At 39.6% G+C, this 22,460-nt stretch overlaps 2 protein-coding genes across 12 annotated transcripts in view; one reads left to right on the top strand and one right to left on the bottom strand.

The window, feature by feature from the left end:
- ARFIP1 (ARF interacting protein 1) overlaps positions 1–3,152 on the bottom strand; it is an 89,405-nt gene extending 86,253 nt beyond the window's left edge. For 3 of the 9 annotated variants that reach the window (XM_073341366.2, XM_073341365.2, XM_073341371.2), the window contains exon 1: positions 2,155–2,372. Coding sequence is in view for 1 of the 9 variants with exons in the window: in XM_073341364.2 (XP_073197465.2) it covers positions 2,879–3,152 (274 nt within the window). In the remaining 8 variants the exon portion in view is untranslated. Of the gene's footprint in view, positions 1–1,818; positions 2,085–2,154; positions 2,377–2,878 lie in introns of those variants that run through there. The other 6 variants (XM_073341367.2, XM_073341372.2, XM_073341364.2 and 3 more) reach the window with 5 other exon arrangements.
- Positions 2,217–10,448, top strand: TIGD4 (tigger transposable element derived 4). Of its 3 annotated transcripts, none has more exons than XM_073341363.2 (2): positions 2,217–2,503; positions 3,242–10,448. In XM_073341363.2, exon 2 carries the CDS (start codon positions 3,904–3,906, stop codon positions 5,440–5,442), a length of 1,539 nt encoding a protein of 512 aa, XP_073197464.1. In that variant the 5' UTR covers positions 2,217–2,503; positions 3,242–3,903; the 3' UTR covers positions 5,443–10,448. The 3 variants fall into 3 exon arrangements, with proteins under 3 accessions (XP_073197464.1, XP_073197462.1, XP_073197463.1); XM_073341361.2 differs by having other exon boundaries at positions 2,217–2,539; XM_073341362.2 differs by lacking the exon at positions 2,217–2,503 and adding an exon at positions 2,546–2,793.
- The last annotated feature ends 12,012 nt before the right edge of the window (positions 10,449–22,460 follow it).

The following is a 22,460-nucleotide window of genomic DNA, read 5'->3' as shown; positions in this document are numbered from 1 at the left end:
TAAACTGTGTGTAAGTACTCTGAAAAAAGCTTCAAAAGTATTACCTTTTTTCTTATTTTGAAAGACTGTCAAAGGAAATATAAATTTTGGCTGTCCCATGGATTTAATAAGTTCACTTCCGTACTTCAACAGAGCCACAACTATCAGCCACCTGCTCTGGTTCATTCTACTGTAGACAGGCAACCTAATTTAATTGACAAAAACACCCTAACTACCTAGCAGAGTGATATAAAAAAGAGCATGCTGCCACTTGGTTAAATGAACTGGTAATACTGTAATCGAGGCACAATTACTCCTGAACAACTAGAGCACAAAATTTGCAATTCCCCAAGGACCATTCACTTCTTTCTACCTAACACATGTCAAACACAGGCCGATTAAAAATAATGTACTGCTGTCCAACTTCATCCCCTCCCAATCACTGCCCATCTCTCCTTCACATAGGAGGGTTGAAACTGTCAGCCCGCAATAAAATGGCCTTTGAACAATAAGCCGTTGAGCTACAAACCACAAAATAATCTCTTCCTCAAGCCCACTCCAGTCATGAGTGCAAAACCACAACTTGGAAAGATCATTGGTGCTGAAAGCACTTCTACTGACTAAGTGTTTAGGCCACAAGATATGAATAAAATCGTGGATGATATTCCTATTTGAAATCATGGGTGATCCTGCGGATGGACACAGACCATTTAATGCTGTACGGTATTCCCCCCCTGCACCCATTTTGTCACTTTGTAAAACTCCTCAATAGTGCTATAAAACAAAACAAATATTTGTTCTGCATCTTCCCCGAGGTTCTTCCTCCCAGTGAAGTCAGAAGGTGTGTTGCGTATTACACTGCGACTAGTTTCCAATTTTACATTCAAGAAGCATCCCACTTTCTGTTCGGTTACAACTATAATCTCAATCACAAGAGTGCTCCCTATGTCCTCCAACACACGTGAGAAAGCCGCAGGATTTCTGAGCAAATGGAAGGTGACAGATGTTGGCAATTCCAACTCCTTATAGGAGCTAGGAAAGTGGGGAGGAAAGTGAAGGACTAAAATGCAATGGCCTAACACCACTGCAATGCAATATCAGGACTCTTTACCCTAATATGTGAGTCCACCTGATAACAAAATGGCTCTCCAGCTCTTCAAGTGAGAGTATGAGTGTTGTACACACAGAAATTGAAATTTTTATTTTAAACTGAAAACTACCAACAAGAACTGGTCAGAATTTCCTCAATAAGCCATTTAAAAAAACCCCAAACATACAAGGAGAAGGCAAGTCTCATTTAAACAGACTTTTGAAATAGGTAACATGTCTTTCACACAGTTTGCTGCAAGTTATGGCTTGTATCATTTCCTCTTGATGCTTTCCACATTTTATTTCTTACTACCATGTAACCAATGTGGTAAGTGGCTTTTTTTTTCTTGTGGTTAAAACAGTGTGTGGAAACAAAGGATCAAAACAAATGACCATTTTAAAAAATCTTGTTTTTTCTTTTCACTTACGTTTATTTCATTTTTAAACAAACACCCAGTTAAACATCCATTTATTTAATCATTTCAAATAAGCCTCTAGATGCTAATTATTATTGAAAGTTGCAAGGCGGTAAAAGTTAGCTAAAAATAAAAACTAAAAATGAACACCAACAGCAACAAACAACCGGAGTCCCTCTGCAGATCTTCTGCAGCCCACCCAGGCGCCCGCGGGTTGCCGGTCCCTGGGGAATAACCCGGGATACGCGGATGGCAGCCCGGGTAAGGGAAAGTGTGTCAGGATCAAGCTTTCGTTACTGACAGGCGTGTAGCGATGACGGGGGGTGGGACCTACCTTCAGGGGAGCGCCGCCGCTGGGAGCGCCGGCACCTGGGCTGAAGGACGCGGCACCGGGAAGGGGGCTCGCGGGTCCCGTGTCGGACAAGGAAGCAGCTTCCCGGCCTCCGCGCCGGGACGTGACACGTACACAGCAAAGGGGGGAGGGGGGGAGAGGAAGCGGGCGCTGCTGCCCGGCTCCCCGCCCATTGCCCGCGAGCTGCGCCCTGCGTGGACAGCAGCCGCCGCTCGCCCCGGAGCGCAGCGCTAGGAACCGGCCCCGCCCCCCGACAGAGGCTCCCAGCACCTGGGCCAAGCACAGAGCGCTGCCCAGGCCCCCGCCACCTCCTCTCACCTGCCAGCGGCGCCGCTGCCCGGCCCTGCTCCGCGGTAGGCGGACGAGGGACAACTGCTGTCACGCCCGACGGGGAAAGGGACGGCTCTAGCGGGCAAAACAGGCTCCCGTGCCAACGTCTGCACCTTTATTTCTTCCTTCTCCGGCACCAGCGGCAGCCGGAAGTGCTTGGCCGGAAATGGGGCAGCGGTGGCCTCTCTATGGCCATGACGTGGGAAAGTCACTCTAGCCAACAATGTCCATTTCTATGGTGTCGCTACCTCCATGCAGCGACCATAGCAACGACCTCCGGAGCCCCGCCCTTCAGCGGCGGCCTGTGGGTTCGGCAGGGGACGGAAGCGGACTCCCGGTGCGGGACGTCCGGTGGCGGCTACTCCCGCACACCGTGAGCCCCTCCCCACCCCGCTCGGGGCAGCCGAGCAGGGAGCGCGGCGCAGCCTCCCCCGCCCCAAGAGAAGAGCGGGGGCGGGCGGGGCTCCGGGGGGCTGGGGCAGGACAGGGGCGCTGGGTGTGCCCCGGGGGGTCTCTCGCTGACGCTCGGGGCGCGGGCGGGTTCCCGCCGGTGCATGTCGCCGCCCGGCTGCAGCGCTGGGCTCAGCCAGACTGAGCGGCGCCCCGACCGACAGGGCAGCGAGCGAGGTGCGCTGTCTCGCAGGGCCCGGCCGCTGCCCCGCGGGGGGCGCTGAGAGGCGCAGAGGTGTTAGACTCCCCGCCCTCTGGGTACCTGGTGGGCTGGGGGACACCGTGCTGGGGGAAGGGCCCTTGCTCCGCTCCCCAGCCAGGTAACAACTGCTCTCGCTGCCTCCTCCCCCTTCCGTGTGTGGGGTCAGCGAGAGAGAGACACGAAGCGAAAATCCGTGTCCATTCAGTGGACAAGAGCGGTTACGTGGGGGCGTGTTTGTCCCGTTCGCAGTGTGGGCCCAGCTGCTGGAGGGCTCTCCAAGTCTCCAGGTTATTGTCAGCACCTTGAAGGACTCAAGTTGGCAACATGATAACATCCCTTTGACGCCCAAATGAAATCCAGGGGACCTGTGATTAGGTAAATGAAAGAAATTCTGCTAATGTGCTTCCTCTCTTCTTGTTTTAGTGGCCTGAGGTGAAGAAAACAGTTGGCCTCGAGGAAACCTGCTGCCAGCCGCGAAGTCTTTCCTAGAGTTTAGCATGAGAGTGGCTTTAGCACTATGGGATGGTCCTGCACAAAAAGAATAACAGACAGCTCTGCATCCATTAAAAAATATTGTTTGTCCATACAGGAAAGGGCACTGGAGGCCACTTTCTTATGGGCTATGTTCTCTTCTTTGAATTAGTTCCTAGGAGTGGTCAAGGATTATAATGCACCAGAAATGAATCAGCAGCACTGAAAGGTTTTTATATCTATGTCAATGAAGTCATCCTCCCCCCCCCCCTTGCTTTTCAGTCTTTGGGGGTGGGGGGCATGAGGGCAGTTTCCCAGAATGAACCTGAAAGGAACTTGTAATCATTGTGTTAATTTGTATAAATACTAACCTAGTTTTTAGACTCTTTCTAGATAAAGACATTCAAAGGAGACGTAAGAGAGGCTAAATTGCTATTAATGTACTGATAGTATCCAGGAAGATACCAGTGACTTTACCACATCAGCATTCACAATGTGAGGACTGTGACATCATATATATACTTGAAAACTAATCTAATTAAAGAAGCTGAGATCAGAAAGGACTAGAAAGAGTGTTTGTGTGTGTGCTTATTTGTAAAAGAGTACAGGATACCATGGCAGAGACTTCAGTGGATCGCTCGTCTTTACCTGTAAGAAGGAAAAAGAAAAGTTTATCCATTGAGGAAAAAATGGACATAATAAATGCTGTGGAAAGTGGCAAGAAAAAAGCAGACATTGCAGCAAAATACGGCATAAAGAAAAATTCATTGTCTTCAATTATGAAGAATAAAGATAAGGTTCTAGAAGCTTTTGAGTCCTTACGATTTGATCCTAAAAGAAAAAGACTAAGAACAGCTTTTTATACAGATCTGGAAGAGGCATTAATGAAGTGGTACAGAATTGCTCAGTGCTTGAATGTACCAGTAAATGGCCCAATGTTGCGTTTCAAAGCTAATAATTTTGCTCAGAAATTTGGACATAGTGATTTTAAGTGCAGTAATGGCTGGCTTGATCGTTTTAAATCAAGATATGGTTTAGTATTCAGGTCTCAGTCTACAGAACCTGTGGCTACTACAGCAGATACTTTAACTGTTTGGTACCAAAATGTTCTTCCTTATTATTTAAATGATTATCAGCCAAAAAATGTGTTTAATGTAAAGGAGACGGGATTGTTTTATCGGATGTTACCTAATAATACTTTTGCATTTAAGGGGGAAACTTGTTCTGTTGGCAAACTAAGCAGAGAGAGAATAACTGTAGTGATTGGAACAAATATGGATGGCTCTGAGAAACTTCCTTTGCTTGTTATTGGCAAAAATAAAAATCCGCACAGCTTTAAAGATGTGAAGTCGCTACCTGTGGATTATGAGGCAAATGATATGGCATGGATGACCTCAGAAGTGTTTGAACAATGGATGCATAAACTTGATGAAAGATTTCAAGCACAGCAGCGGCGAGTAGTATTTTTTGTTGACTCTTTCCCAGCTCACTCAGAGGTAAAGAATCTAAAGTCTATTGAACTGGTGTTCTTTCCTCCATGCTCATCATCCAAATTTATAGCTATGAAACAGGGAGTTATAAGAAGTCTGAAAGTCAAATACAGGCATCGTCTTATCAAGAGATTTATAGACTGCGTAGAAGGTAGTAAAGAGTTTACATTGACTCTACTGGATGCAGTTGATATGTTGCACCTATGCTGGAGGAATGTAACTCCAGAGACTGTTGTTAAAAGTTACAAAGAAGCAGGATTCAAATCACAAACAGGGGAAAATGGTGACACAGACAGAGAGATTGAAAGTGGTTTAGATTTGATTGCACATGCATTGGCAGCTGGGGTAGAGTTTCCAGGTTTATCTTTGGAGGAATATGCAGCTTTGGATGATGACTTGGTAACATGTGAAATGCCCACAAATAATGAAATGATATGGACCAAAGAAACCGCTTCAGTTAAAACTGATATGTTTGTTTATGATGAAGAGGAAGAGGAAGGTGATGGATGTCCAGGAATTGAACAGCCTTTGCCATCAAAAAATGAGGCTCTGACTGCTTTAGATACTCTTCGAAGGTTTCTCAGAAGTCAAGACATGAATGAGTCTCTTCATAATTCCCTAGCAGATCTAGATAATTTTATTCAGCGTGTAGCATCTAAATGAGGGTTTATCCAAGTATGAAAGCATTTAAATGGAAAAACTAGTTTTTAGCCAGTAAAAAACCAAATAAAAACCTGTGGCACAGTTCTGTGGTTTGCTTTGCAAACATATGTAGGTATGACAAATACAATTTAAAATAATGGAGCTCTGAACTGAGGTCTTCCAAGTATATGGGGATGATAAACTAAAATTGGGTGGGAAGAGGGGTAACCAACCTTTGCGTATTCTTGGGCCTTTTAACTTGATAACTGTGGAAGGTACAAGAAAAGTAAAAAATGATTTTCTAGGTCATAACTTGAGGCAGATATTGAACTGGCAGTTTGTTCCCTTTTTATTGATTCTCTCTCTCTCTCTTTCACACTCACACACACAGAGTTCCACTGAAGTTAGTGGAAGTTCGTATTGTATTTCAATTGTATTTCAATAAAGGACTTTTACTCTGTTTTAAAATACAAACAAAAAAAAAGTTTGATCTCTTAGATTACTAAGGCTTTTTTAAATATAGAACTTTCTTCTTGTTAAAGAATCCTAGTGATGATACGTAGATATCAGAATTTGTTTTTTAAATGAAACTGTGGAAAATGGGTGCTTGTTTTATTTTTAAAAGATATGTTTGATCTGGATCTATATTAATAGCACCAATGTTTAAACAAATAAAAACAAATTTGACTCTATTTGATGGATTGTACATACGAGTTCAAAATGGAGACCCATTTCAATCTTTTGATATCTGAAATTTGGGTTTGATGTAGACCCTTCTATACTATGTACTTCTATATTTTTCTGTGATAAATAGAACAATTTAGGATTAGTTTATACAGTATCTGCATTTTAAATCTCACAAAACTCTTGCTTTTACTGTAGTTAGTAACAGTATTGATATAAACCAAGTAAAGTACGTATTTGTGAAATATGTAGTATGGAGGCTTTATCTAAACTAGGATTTTATGCACCAGTGCAAACTCATAATGTGCATGTGGTTTGAATTCGTGCAATTTACAATGTGGTAAATTACATTGCGCTCCTAAACTGAGCCCAGAGTAAAGTGCAGCTACATGAGTAGCCAAAATCCCACTGTAGATGAGGTCTAGCATTTGTAAAAGTTAAAAACAAAATGTTCATTTTTAAGCATATTGTAGATATATTACTTTATCAAAATATTCATATTTTTAAAGTCAATAACTTTTACGTTTTTCTGATTTTTGAGAAAATACTATATTTTACAGGAGCACTTTAGAAAACCTAAGTTATATAGAATCTATTGCTGGAGCTAGTATCTAAACCTTACTCCATGTTTTTTAAAATTCTTGGTATTTAAATGTGCTGTTTCGAAATTAATAGTTTGAGTAAGACTATATTTATGTTACATTTATAGGATTCTGTATCCAATTGTAAATACAATGTTCTCTGGTAGCAGGGATGTATCAAAATGTTTCCTTACAAATCATGATGTTCCTTTTCATGTGACAGATTTCCTATGGCTAAATTTTATGAATCTTTCATGAGAATTGTTATCTACAACAGTATTAATTATCTACTTTTTGGTTTCTTGTTACAAAATGACTAAGAGTTCTATCAAAAATATAATTGGGCTCTTTTTCTGAATGACAAATACAGTCAACATCTTACCCAGAGATTTATAGATTATGTGGAAAATGCATCCTGCTCCATCATCCTCTTAGAATGCTGTTGGAAGAATATAGATTTTTGTGGCTTGTAAATTGGGAGGATCGGTTGTGTCAGTCACTAAATGCTTTAGACCCCACATTTAGAAAACATTACTTCTTATGCAAGCTAAGGCTATTTTAAAGCTACAGAAAATGAAATGTTAAATACCATAAAACCTGGGACTAATTTTCCTTTAATATTATTATGATTTGAAGCTTGTCAAATACTTTGATATATGTTTACTTTAGTGTGGCTCCAATTAAAGCAAAATCCCAGTGGTCTTGATCCTGCAAGCCAATCTACCGAGCAGACCCTGCAGCTGTGACCCATTGATGTCAGGGGGTCTCCAGGTGGGTGCAGGGACCACATGCTTGAAATACCTGGCTAACTAAGGAACCTGACCTTGCTTCCTTCTAAGTCACTGGCAAAATTTGCATTAACTAAATGGAGCAGGCTTGCACACTAAATAGTGAAGATGAATTATCTTTATTGCCAGATGTAATAAGTGAGGGATGTAAAGGGGGCATGAACGCAACAGAATTTTTATTAACCCAAGGTCTTGTAGAATAGTTGCAATCTTTCTAAACCAATTTAGAAGATCAAGAGAAACTGAAATAAGCAGGTCTGTGAACACCTAAACAAGCAAAGATAACTGACAGCAAGAGGCACTATAATAATGTTTTACTGAAATAATTTTATGCAGAATAGTAGCCTAGTAGCTCTTATAATTATAATTGGGATTTTTGCTATTTTGTGCAGGGGTAATGTGTGACCGTGGGAAATATCAGAAATTCAGGGACTTGAAAAGTCTGAGTTTATTCATGCTAACAAAACAAGGCAGGAGCAAGAAATAACTTACTACTTTGGCCTTAGACATTGAAAGTGAATTGTAAAACTTTCATTTAAAAAAACCTCTCAAGATTCCATATTTTTGATATAATTTAGAACTCAATATTTTCAAACCTCTTTTTTCATGTTGAGGCCAGCTAGAGAACTCTTACATTGAAATATTTTTGAAGTTAACCACATTAGGCTTGAGTAAAATTTTCAAAAGTACCTAATTGACTTAAGAGCCAAAGTCCCATTTGAAAACGAGACTCAAACTTTTAAGTCAGATGCTTTGGAAAATTTTACTCTTGCTCTCAGAACACCAGCCAACACAAAAGTGAGACTGCTGCCACTGCCTAGCAACAGACTAGTAGCAGAACTTGCCAATCAAACTGAACAAATTTATTGTCATTTCATTTCTGTTCACTTTTTAAAGTCTTTCATATAGTAAAATCTCCACTGTTCACTAGTGTATGTAGACTTAAAAATTACAAATATTTGTTTTCAAATAATTTGAGATTCTGTATTGAAACTTAAAACAGATTCAGCTGTTGTTTCAAGTGGCTGTAATATGATCAACTGTTTCAGCAGGAAAATATTTTTAGAGTCTTGAGTGGTAATGGTGAAAAAGGAATTTGAATATGTAAGTATATTTTTAACTTTAGTCCACATACACACTCATGTATGGATATATTTTAAATTGCTTAATGTAAATCTGCCAAGCACAAAAAGACTCTTCAATTTAAAAAGGGGAGAGGATGAAGGGAATTGTGGCTTCAAACTGAAAAATGTTTGAAATTTTGAACATTTATATAAAAGGCAGTTTGCTTGACTGGTCATTCTTTCTATTAGGCTACTATTTTATATATTTGTACATTTATTCCTCCATAGTCATCCTCTTGCTTTAGCCTTCCATGAGTTGATGATTTTGTACTGTGAGATTGCACTTTTCAATTTAAAAAAATCAGGTCTGCCACAGTCAGTACCATATCCTCACTGGTAGTCAGGTAAGAAGGGAAAGGGAGCAATCTTAAGAACATAATTTCAATAACTTGCAAACAAGGCCAGAAAAATAAGAAAAAAAAGTAAAGGTATGTTTGATATACTTGAAAGCCTTCTCCAGCTTAAAAGTCATTGTTTAAACTGGGTGTTTCAAGTTAAATTTACTTTCTAAGACCACATCCGCAGTAGAAAATTTTAGTAAAAACAACCCATTGGGGGGATTTTATTGTTGTGGCACATTTCTGCAAGGTTCTGAGAGGTTCTAAGAATGCACAACTCCCTTTGAAGTTACTGGGACTTGAGGATAGACATCAATATCTGGACTCTAATGCTTATGGGAAATTACTTGGAGAAATTTTCTGTGCATCCAGGGATCAGCAAAACAGAGTGAAGCAGCTTGTTTGAGAAATGTAGCCATATGCTCCCATGTACAGAGAGATGTAATATTCTGACAGCTAGGTAAGCTGGAAGTAATAGATCAGTAGTACTGGTTTTTATTATATATTAGCATATATACGTCTTGAGAGCCACTTTTTTAAAGGTACAAAATTTTGTCCATTATGTTTTTAGTTGAAAAATACTACAAATTGTTAGTCCTGATGTGTACAGTAGAAAACATCACTTATATGCAAGTATAGATTTGAGTGACCTTGATATAGTTTTTCTGTGTTCTTTCTGAGGCACTGAAAAAGGAGATAGTTTAAGTAACCTGTATTTTACACCAAAACCTCACTAAATTTGTCGCTGTGATTACTCGTGTTCTCAACTGTAAATTAGTTTAAATTGTAACAACCACTAAACATTCTCAACATTGGGCTTAAGAGAAATGTTGAACACGTGCTGAGTACCCTGAAGCCTACTTCTGTAGCCTTGAACAAAATGCAGGGAAATAGCTGTTTTATTGCTGATGCTGTTGAAATTTGGAAGGAACTGAGTGAGATCTGAAAAAGAGAAATATGCAACAACAGAGTTAAATTACAAGCATTAAAAGAACGAATGGGACAAGCATGATCTCCAGCTCACTTTCTTGTCAATATTCTCAATACTTGGTACCAGGGTCAAACCTTAACTGCTGAAGAAGAGGAGTTGGCTATGACATGGACATCCAGCAATCATCCGTCCATAATGCCAATTATAATAAACTTCAGAGGTAAGGGTGAACCATTCAAGAAATATGTTTGCTGATGATGTTTTAAAGAAAGTCCCACTAGTGAACTGTTGAAAGTCACTTAAGCACTTGGATTCAGAGACTGTTGAAGTGATAATCTCACTTTTAACAGCAGTAGCTTCTTCTGCTGGTATAGAAAGAATATTTTCTTCCTTTGGACTAATTCATTCCAAATTGAGAAATAGTTTGGGACCTGAAAAAGCAGGAAAGATTGTTTTTCTTTTCCAGATTATGAACAAACAGGAAAATGAAGGTGAAGACGACTGACTTAGCTGCAGAAGCCAATATTTTAAGTTTCTCATGTTGACTTGGCTGACAGTCGATTTAATTTTTGTTTTGTTTTTTTAAATTCTTTTAATTATTTTAGTTAAAAACAATTTTAACAAAAACAAACCTGATTTTGAAAAACTTGAATGTTTAACTAAATTCAAAAATTCATATGCTTGTTTTGTTAAAATATGTTTGCTGTTGAAGAAAAAAATCCAGAAGACGTAACATTGTTTTAGTTAAATAAAACAATTTAAATGTCTGTCTGGTGGTGTTCTCTTCCTAATACAACATGGCAAGAAAATCCTCCAAATATTAATGATTAACCTGTTGAGTTGGAGATAGTTCACCTCCCAATGATTTCATAAATATCTGCTTGAATTATCTTTGGTAAATGAAATAACCAAACAATCATTCATTTTCTGATATAGCTGTAAAACTAATCTGAAAAGTTTTCAAAATAAATCACTTTAAAAATGTATAGTGTGTACCTTCTAAAAATGAAACCTACATCTATCTCTGGGTTGTGAAGAAAATGTATTAAGGTTATAACAACCAACAAGAATGCACTTTTATGTAGAAATCCATGATTAAATCGAGTCTTCCTGACTAGTGATTTAAATCAAATCCACCCTGAAATGAACAAGGTAAAGAAATAATATTTGTGGTGCTGGTGGAAACTAAATTAGATTTTTGAAACTCCACTTCTAGTGAGCTTGATGCTGTCAGTTGCACATATAAGGAAATGTGGGTTTTTGTTTTAAATACGTTATCTCTGTTTTTCACTGTTCGTGTCATTGACATTATAAAGGTCGAATTTTCTCAAGTAGTAAAATCTTTTAAAATCACATTCTGTCAGTAAACCTAGCTGTCCTACAAAAACCCAATATCCTGTCCAGACTGTTATGTGAGCAGTATGGTTTTCCAGCCACACCTTAAGTAGCTGAAGATAAACTTAGAGTCCCAAAATAATATTGCTTAAATGTTTCTTGATTCTTTTTTAGATCATGGTATTTCTCACTTGATCCTCCCATCTACAACCCTGAACTCAAAACAGCTCAACTTTTTTTTTTCCTTTGCCTACAGCCAATTCCATATTAAGTACTGCACTATACTACATAGGCAAACAGGGTTACAACTATAAATAAATTAGATATTAAGAGTCAGATTTTTAAAGGTATTTAGACACCTAAAAATCTGATTCTACGGGCCTAATTCTTCTACTGTTACTTAAATTGAGTGGTATCTTACCCATGAGTAGTCCGTTTGAAATCAAGGGGAATACCTCAAAAGTAAGGCCCTAATCCTGCAAAGACTTGTGTATTTAAATTTAAACATGTAAGTAGTCCCACAGGGTTAACTGAGGCAGAAGTCTTTTGGAAAAAGTAGTGTGTGATCATGTAATTAAAGACGATCATAATCCACATAGGAGTTGAATTAAGATAGCACAGATAACTTTGAATCTGGCATTTCCAAACTTTCAAATGCTTGATTACATAAGTTAAAGCCCTCACTTAGGAAAGCATTCCTTTTCAGTAAAGCATCTAAACATGTGCTTTAAGCACATACTTCAGTCCCTAAGACTTAAACATAATACTATTATTATTTAGCACTGCTACAATGATTTTCAGAGACACAAACAAGCATTTAACCTGAGGATCCTCAATACAACCCTACAAAGGGGTGAACATTATTTTTCACATATTACAGATCAGGAATCTGACCCAACTACTTTTTAAGATGGACTCATTCTATTTCAATCTTTGTCATTAGCCTTCAAGGTAGTAGTATCATAAAAATGATCAGAAATGGCTGAAAATTTATTTCCAAATTGTATTATAAAAATCTTAGGTTGCTTGTAAATTAATGAATGAATGTGCTTTGTGTAGTTATAAAATTCAAATGTAAAAGTGTCTGCCACCTAAAAGCTGGAGAGACTCTGAAGCTTCTGGCTTTATCTGAAATTACAGGCTTTGTTGAAAAACATCACCTGAAGTTGTACTTGGGAGTTGTTTGCACCACATCAATTTTAGCCCAGTGTTCTTCTCATGTAAAGATGGACCTAAGCTCGTGTGGATTTCAGTACTAGTAGTCGTGGAACGTCACAGACTAGTGGGATACATTTGTGTGCTAAAAACATGCTGGTTCAGAACAAGGTATTGTTTGTAACTATTGTCCGTCACGTAATAAGGATATGTTTCCAAAGTGAACAAATAATGACAAGGCTCTGCACTCAAATGAAAACTCTTCATTGTTTTAGAAATCTGCCTCTAGCCAATGTTGGTCTTTTGCACACTGGAGATCTCTTTAAAAAAAAAAAAAAAGTAATTCACTAGCGTGAGATTATTAGCCCAAGTAAATGAGCCTCCAGAAGAGAATATATTTCAGAACAACATTGGTGCTATAATACAACATGGAAACAGTTTATCTCTGTCTGTTTTAAGATTTTGTAGAGTATTAAAATGTGACGCTGCTAGGCATGATACCAGCTCTTGCTCAGGCTACAGGCATTAGCTAAGAACTAGCAAACCCATAGCTGGAGACCAGACCAGTTCACCTGTATGCTAGTTTTGCTCATAATAAGTATTAGTCTTAAAAGAATATTTAGTGTTTGGACTTTATGGGATGCTTGTAAGTTGCTGCATGCATTAATGTCACTTACAGCATGGAATACTGACATGACAAGAAAATATGTAAGTTTTGCTTTATAACTTGAAAATGTTTGCTCTGAACTTGTGAACTTAGGCACAGGGATCATCCCACCGTCCATCCAGAAGGACTATGAAAATCAGATGGGCCATCAAGGAACATCACAATACAAAAGATTAGTTAAGGGCAGTGGCACCACCAGCAGCAGTGCAGAAGTAAGGATGGCATGGTATGGTATTGCCACCCTTACTGCTGCACTACTTCTGGCAGGGCACTGACTTCAGAGCTGGGTGCCTGGCCAGTAGCTGCCACTTTCTGGCCACCCAGCTCTGACGGCAGCACAGAAGTAAAGGTGGCAATATCGTGACCCCCCCTACAATAACCTTGCAATCCGCTCCCATGACTGCCTTTTGGGTCAGGACCCCCAGTTTGAGTAATACTGGTCTCCACTGTGAAATCTGTATAGTGTAGGGTGAAAGTACACAAAAGACTAGATTTCACAGCAGAGATCAGATTTCACAATCCGTGATGCGTTTTTCACGGCCATGAATTTGGTAGGGCCCCAGTTATATAGCATCAATGGTGTGCAATAGTACAGAATCCTCTTAAGGAACCAGTCAATGCAATGCAATTTTATTGAAAATGAAGAGGGATCCATTCCATCTCCACATTAGTGACATTAATGCATGCAGCAACTTACAAGCATCCCATAGAGTCCCAACACTAAATATTTTTATAAGACTAATACACTATACACTAAGACACTATACATTTTAGCCAAAGGCTTTTCATGTATAATTGCAAACAAGTCTGCCACAGTTCTGAAGCTTGTCACAGATTCAGCTGTTAGTACTCAATGAGGCTAACAGAATAATATTGCAATGAACTGGTTTGTCGAATTGTGGAATTTTTTTATTCTGCTAACCTCTTTCTAAGAGAATGAGTCAAACAAATTTACTTTTTAGTAGCCACTCTTTGGGCTCTGAATCCTTCATTTTCCAGAGCATTAGAAAAAGTTCAGGGCAAACCGCTGATAACCACGGGGCTAATGTGTATATACCATTGGCGTCTACTGGATGGAACTAGCATGGATTAACTGTGTCATAAGCACTAATACTGTTAACAATAAAAGTAGCCTCTCACTTCGTTCAAATCATATGGACCCCAGTTCATTTTAGCAGGAAGATCTGAGTTATAAACCACTTGTCATGGTAAAGTACCAAGTGGCTGTGATGTGCAGCATAATGATAATTATGATTTCCTAGGAGGCCATAGATTCATTGCAGTATGGTTCTAATGACATTCCAAATCCCAACAGAAAATTCATCCTCACGAATGCAGCATACGCTAAGCTAAAATTCAAGGACAAGTAGCACTAAGATATGCAGAGATAGTACTTTTAGCCTAGAGTGTTGCTGTTACATTGTTAGAGGCATCTACTCTGTGAATATTGCCTGGGGATTGAAAATCAGGATGGACAAATTGGTTAGAAAAAAAGAAGAGCCGTGAATCTTATTACATACCCGATCTGAACCCAAACCATTTTGATTAAATTAAGTAAGGATCCACCTTCTTGCTATTCCTAATATTGATTCCATTACTTTCTTCTTCTCTGGGTATGTCTATGCTGCAGTTCAAACCTCATAGCTGACCCATGCCAGCTGACTTTGGCTCACAGGGACTGGGCTCAGGCTGTTTAATTGTGGTGTAGAAATCTGGGCTCAAGCTACAGCTCAGCTCTAGAACCCTGTGAGGTGGGAGGGTTCCAGAGCTCAGGTTGCAGCCCAAGCCTGAACACCTATATCACAATTAAACAGCCCCTAGCCAGAGCCCCTTAGTCAAAGTCAGCTGGCTTTGGCCAGCTGCAGGTTATTAATCGCTGTGTAGTTGACATACCTGTTGTGGCCTCTGGTAGGTTTCTAGCCTTATCTCACTTCTTGAGACAAATATTCCCCAGCTCCTTCCTCCTCCTTGAGTCCCTCCCACAAACAAATATTTCTTCTAATTGCAACCCCATACTACTTTTGAAGATGTTCAAAATTTTTACCCCCTTTCAGAATAAAGTTAAGGTCTTACTTTATATATAACAAGGTTCACCAAATTGACATTCTCTATATGTAACAAGGTTCAACAAATATTTGTAGGGCTCTACCAAATTCACGGCCGTGAAAAATGCTTAGTAAAGGGTAAAAGCACACAAAAGATGAGATTTCACAGGGGGAAACCAGATTTCACGGTCTGTGACGCATTTTTCATGGCCGTGCATTTGGTAGGGTCTTACCTATATTATTAAGATTTCACGAGGCAGATCAGCATTTCTCAAATTGGCAGTCCTGACACAAAAAGGAGTTGCAGTGGGGTCACAGTATTGCCACCTTTACTTGTGCACTGCTGCCTTCAGAGCTGGGCAGCTGGAGAGTGGCAGCAGTTGGCCAGGCACCCAGCTCTGAAGGCAGCGCCATACCAGCAGCAGCGTAGAAGTAAGGGTGGCAAAACCATACCATGCCATCCGTAATTCTGCGCTGCTGCTGCTGGCAGCAGCTCTACCTTCAGAGCTGGGCTCCCAGCCGCCGCTCTCCAGCTGCCCAGCTGTGAAGGCAGTGCTGCTGCCAGCAGCCATGCAGAAGTAAGGGTAGCAGTACCACAACACACCCTACAATAACCTTGCGACCTCCCCACAACTCCTTTTTGGGTCAGGACCCCTACAATTACAACACCGTGAAATTTCAGATTTAAATAGCTGAAATCATGAAATCTACAATTTTTAAAATCCTATGATTGTGAAATTGACCAAAATGGACTGTAAATTTGGTAGGGCCCTATATATTTGTACTGCTGGCAGACATTTAAAGTATACCAGTATATATATAAAGAAGTGTGTGTATATATATAAAAAAACCAACTTATCTATAACAGATAGGAAAATGTGACATAACTCTACTGGCAACGAATGGGTTGGAAACAGTTGTCAAGGATATAACATACATATGACATCCTTGACAACTGTTTCCAACCCATTCGTTGCCAGTAGAGTTATGTCACATTTTCCTGTCTGTTATAGATAAGTTGTTTCTTTTTAACAACCATGCTGGTAGCCTGTAGTTTCTGAAAATAGTTGGAACAGTTTGTAATAATGATAAACGTGGGCACTAGCCGTATTGTTAGAATTGTATTAGTTTATACTAGTGTGTGAAAATGGTTTCAAACACAAGCACAGTGTGGTCAGGGTCTCTCTCCAATACCATGTCTTTCAGTTGCTTGATTCAGAGTTCTGTCATGGATTTAGACTTCAACATATACTGTTGCTTGGTGTTAACCGATTGTGTGCCACTTAAGCCTATGTGACCTATGCCATTCACACAAGTTTCATTGTACTGTATTTTAATGTTTCTCAGAATGAAACTAAACAGCCTAACTTGACCATTTTAAAAGGGCTTTATGTATCATCTGTCTGACTGATTCTTCTCTCTGCCTGACAACAGGATGTTTATTTATTTCTCCATTAGTTAACTATACAATTTGTGGTTCTTTATTTTTAGGTTCAGATGGGTTTTCATGCTTCAGAAGTCTTTTTTTTAAATTGATTTTTCATTTTGTTGAACAGGCACAAAAGTGAAAACATGTAGACTTTTTCAACTGAAATTTTGTGTTTTCATTCTGTTACTGTTAGAAGCTAGGAATGGGCAACGGGATGGATCACTTGATGATGGGGCACCTGGCATTGGCCACTGTCAGAAGACAGGGTTCTGGGCTAGATGGACCTTTGGTCTGACCCAATATGGCTGTTATTACGTTCTAGCATCCAAGATATTTCAGCCATGGTTTTGCAATCTCTTTTCTGATGTACAACAAAAAGCAAAGGCTCAGGAATATATAGGGCTATTTGTGCAGATTCTTCTTAATGGTGCCATGCTTTGTTTTCTAATTTGAGTTTGGTTATTTAATATCAATATTTTAATTTCACTCAAAGACCCCAATCAGGATCAGGGCCCCATTGTTCTTCATGCTGTGCTATTTTTTACTGATGACTTTAGTTTGAGAGAAGATATAAATCTAGGTCCTTGAGAATTTTTCAGTTTCACATCATCAGAATAGATTCAATTTATCCTGCAAAGAGCTAGTCATGTTCATCTTACTCTGGCAACATTTTATTGAAGTCAAAGCGGTAAAGCTTTTCTACAAGAAATCAGATTATAGTCTTGATTCTGCAACACTTATTTATCTTCAATAGCATTTACTTACATTAGTATTCCACGAACTTCAAAAGGACTGATTGCATAAATAAATAATATTGATTATAGGGGTATGTCCTAAATGCAGATTTAACTTCAGTTATCTACATTTAAGTTACTCTTCTCAAGTTAGCTAGCTGGACTGAGAGCAGCCACGCTGAGAAATAACATTCAAGCTACTGTGTCCATACCGGCACTGCAGTAATTCATATGTGGCACTAAGATTTCTGGGGGCACATCCTATGGTTCTTTGCACTGCAGCATGCTGAGCTATTCTACAAATTCTTTCCTACTGAATTGTGAGATAACCTGTCTGTCCTTTGGGCACATGCAGGGAACTATAGGAAGGCACTGGAGGATTAGCAGCACTCAAATGGAGCTAGCCTGAGTCCACACTACAGAGTGGTCATGTTAGCCACAGATCTATTGTGTTAACTTAAGCTTTAACCTATACCTCCCTTATGGGCTAGCCAACTTGAATTAAAAGTGCAGCTACACTGGAGTGTAGCACCTAACATGAGTCCCATCCACACACAAAACCCCTTAACTCAAGTTATGACTTAAGTTAACTTTGAAGTGAAGACAGGCTGTAAGAGTTGCAGAATCAGATCCCATATTAACAAAAGGTTTTGTTCAAGCTAAGCTACAATGGTTGTTATGGATACAAAGTTTGACATTAAAAATTGTAAGACAGATGATGGTTCTGCTGTATAACCCTGGTATTCAGTATATTCTTTCTCAGGTTTTCAGTTTATTAAGGAGTAATTCTTATGTTCCAGCTTGCTCTTTACATTCTATTGCGATTGTATATAAGTTGCATTTGCAGTAACTTGATTTCTGTCTATTGCACCCTGACTTGAAAAATAGAATTTCCCCCATTGTCTTCCTCCACCCTCAAGCTTCAGAAGCAGTTGTGTTCAAATGCAGCTTCCCATGGAGGGATCATACAAACTGTATGCTCTCTCTATTGGAGACCTGGGTCAAGATTTAAAAAACTGGAGCTCCTGTTCAGAAAAGTGCTGACACATGTTAGTTTATATTTCTGGAAATATCACTCTGACAATATCCTGTAGTCCCAGTGGTAAAATAAAGTGTCTGAATAAAAAGTTTTATTATTCAGTAAGTCTAACTAGGTGATCATAGTAGTGGTCCCCTATGTCCTTAAAAATCTACAAAACCAGGTGGCAGACAGTGCCTGATCATTCACAGACAGATTTAGCTGAACCACATACACACAAGATAAACAAGAAACTTTTATTTTTCTCATTGTAAACCTGTGATAAGATCTTTTTCTCTTCCAAAGAGGTACTACTGGTGCCATTGACTATACTGGTGCCATTAAGGTTTTGGAGGCTATAAAACATAGTCTGCTGCTGTTGTAATTATGATCTGTGACTGCTCCTACCTCAGCTCTCAAACTCTTTGTGCAGGTTAGCTGTGAGATTTCCAGTACCTGTTTTATTTTCTTCATTATAGTCCAAGCTGACAAGAACAAAGCTGAAGAGGAGGATTGAAGAGTTTGGATTAAGTTTGTTTTGATACAGTAGATGGGACATACTGTAAGTGTTTTGGAGGGGGTTAAATCACAGCTCTCATGAGGATGAGCTGATTATCCACTATGACCCCCAAGTCTTTTTCAGCATCAGTGCTTCCCAGGATAGAGTCCCCCATCTGGTAAGAATGGCCTGAATTCTTAGTTCCTATGTGTGTACGTGTACAGTTAGCCATATTAAAACTCATATTGTTTGCTTGCCCCAAGATTCCCAAGCAATCCAGATCATTCTGTATCAGTGACCTGTCCTCTTTGTTATTTGCTACTCCCTCTAATCTTTGTGTCATCTGTTAAGATTTTATAGTCTCTTCCAGATCACTCATAAAAATGTTAAATATTGTAGGGCCAAGAACTAATCTCTGTGGAACCCCACTAGAAACACACCCATTCTGTGATGATCCCTCCCCCCCCCCATTTTACAATTACATTGAAACCTATCAGTCAGCCAGTTTTCAATCCATTTAATGTGTGCCAAGTTGATTTTTGTATTGTTCTAGTTTCTGAAATCAAACTGTTGTGTAGTACCAGGTCAAATTTCCATACAAATCCATTAATTGGATACGTAACAATTGGTGGTGGTTTTGTTTAATGGGAAGTGGGTCACTAGCTGAATATTTGTCTAAAATGGTTTAAAATAGATAACTGGAATTCTAGTGTGAGGCTATAGTGTAAATAAGGAGGACTGGGAATGGGAAAAAGAAGGGAAATTGCTCTGATTATCATAAATAATGAACTAAGGACAATTATAAGGATCAGAAATAGTAAATGGGCATGTGTTAGAGATGAGTAACTGGTTTGGAGCTACAATGGGGCAAAAGGGCCAAGCACACAGAGGAAGAGATAACAAATGGAAATGTTCTGCTCCCCACACAGGTCTAGGGACGTAGAAAATAATGAGCTGGGTAGGGGATGAAGAAATGAGAATGGCTGTTGGGGGGAGTATAGCTAAATATCATCAAGGAAATAATATAATTGAGGAAAGAGGACAATGATATAAGAAGTTATGACAAGAAACAATTGCTGAAAACTAAAAAGTTTAGATTGGACAAAAATAAAAGCATTCTTAGAGTAATTAGTCATTGGAACAGACTGCAAATGCTCAAAGCCCTTTCCCTGGAGCTACGTAAAGCAGATAAGACAAGACATTATTGAAAATGTAGGGAATTGTCCTACAAAATTCAATGTGTCAGACCAGATCAGCTAAAGCTTTTCAGGCCTTAGACAGTATTATCTGTAAATCTAAAACAACAGAATACCTGCCCTAACAAATAGTCCTCCCTGCTTTTGGAAAAATTGTGTGTGTAATTCATTTCCAGTGGAGGCTGTGGTTTAGACAGGACTCAGGGTTGTTTAACACCATGTCATCTAACCCTGTGCTGAGAATAGCCTCCATTGTTTCTAAGACCAGATACTGGAGATATGTACCAGTTGGTCTCAGTTTTAGCAATGTGGATACAGCTATAGAATCTCAGAGCTATTGGGAAATGTAGGCCCATATCTTATATAGGGTGAAATTAGGGTGACCAGATGTCCCGATTTTATAGGGACAGTCCTGATTTTGGGGTCTTTGTCTTATATAGGCTCCTATTACCCCCCCCCCCCGTCCCGATTTTTCACACTGGCTGTCTGGTCACCCTAGGTGAAATCCTGGCTTTAACAATTGTGGCTGTGCTGGGGGAGGGGAGTGGTGCCAGCTGCATATCTGGCATGAAATTATCTGGCTGGCACAAGATAGGATGGGTGGGGAGTGAAGCATTTCCAGGTATAACTAGGAGAAGGAGCATTGTCATCCTGCTAGCAGCCACTGATGTCCTCAGCATGCACATTAGGTAGTCGTAGGCCTGGCCATGCCCCTTGGAACCCTGATATACTATGCAAATAGGAACAGACTTCTGCCATGCTGCTTTCTTCCATACCTCACACATCTGTGCAGCGCAGAGCAGGATATGACCCAACCAAAATTATTATGGTCATCTCTAGTAATTATTATATAACTATAAAGTAAATACTATTGTTAATTTGCCCTTCTGTATCTCCTGTCATTGGAAAATTCCAAAACCCTATAACAAATAACACCTCCCAAGATCTGAGGAAGTGATACATTAAAGGCTTAAATAGGATCCTCAAAATATTTTAATTAATTTTAAATTACTTTTGCAACTGAAAGCCCCTCTTTCATTCCTCATGTTGCACTGTTTCCTTTTAATTTTGCTTTTCATTTTTCACTGTTGGGTGAAGTGCACAAATCTACATAACCAATAATAAACAACTGGCTCAATTATTAGTTAACAGATTTATATAAGCATTGTAATTCCATTAACAAGCTGGTCACTAAATGAAGCACTGACCTATTTCTCAGACATAATAGCTGATAAACCATAACTGGTGATCTATAAAAGCGGGAATGCGTTATGAAAAATTAATAGCTGTAACAGCAGAGCAAAAGATTAGTCTCCTTCCAGGCTTCCACCAATCAGAATGCATGGCTCACCATTATGTGCTTACTAATTATTTGTCAGCCACCAAACTTTGACTCAGATTAACTTTGCAGTACAGTGAAACTGCTACGCTGATGGCTATGTGCACATCTCTCCCCTCCCCCCCCCGGGTTTACTGCTGAAGAATGCTATGCAGGTAATTTTATATGATTTACATCCGAGATGGTCCTGAATAAAAACCCTGGATCCAGACACTAGACTCAGGGAAGGATGGTTTTTAAATCTAGGACTATTTCTTATCCCTACAATAAGGAAAAACAAAACTGTGGATCCAAACACATTCTAATCTGAGGAGATCTGTGCTCAAAATACAAACTTCGTGGCTTGAGCCCAGAGTAGGCCCAACACTGGAATTATAAAAGAGAGGATAGGATTCAAAGTAGCAGCCGTGTTAGTCTGTATTCGCAAAAAGAAAAGGAGTACTTGTGGCACCTTAGAGACTAACCAATTTATTTGAGCATAAGCTTTTGTGAGCTACAGCTCACTTCATCGGATGCATTCAGATGTCTTTCACATTCTGAAGTAGAACTATGCAGACATGTTTTATGCCTACAGCGATAGAACTCTGTTAGAGGGTAACACCCTGAAAACCTGATCTCTCTGTAGGAGGTCTGTGAAAACTTGCACTGTTTGTTTCAGCTTTATTTAACTTTGCTACTTTCATCTGTGTGTGTGTGTGTGTGTGTGGTTTGTTTGTTTGTTGTTTAATAGAGATCACGAAAGCTTATGCTCAAATAAATCGGTTAGTCTCTAAGGTGCCACAAGTACTCCTTTTCTTTTTGCGAATACAGACTAACACGGCTGCTACTCTGAAACCCATATTTAGTTATAGCCATTTTCACAAATTGCCATCTTTGCTGATGTTCAAACCAAATCCAGGCAGGAAAAATTACCTTACATTTTGAAGCATTGTTCTCCAACACTCTTCACCTGGATTCCCTTCAGGGTTTTGCTGACCAAGGTAAACTGTCAAATGTCTGCCTGTCTATCTTAAGGCTGTCTTGAGCCATCACTGCCATAGTATTCAAGCACTTTCCAGGCAAGCTGAATCTGCATGGTGAGTTTAGTCTTCCCCCTTTCTTGGTTAAAAGTGCACTAAAATGCTTAGCTAACTGTTGCCATGGGCAACCACTCATCCTGCTCTTTTAGCAATGGTT

This window comes from Lepidochelys kempii, chromosome 4 (genome assembly GCF_965140285.1).
Source record: "Lepidochelys kempii isolate rLepKem1 chromosome 4, rLepKem1.hap1, whole genome shotgun sequence".
NCBI lineage: Eukaryota > Metazoa > Chordata > Testudines > Cheloniidae > Lepidochelys > Lepidochelys kempii.
Note: the sequence above shows the minus strand (reverse complement) of the source record. Positions and strands in the feature narration are given on the sequence as shown.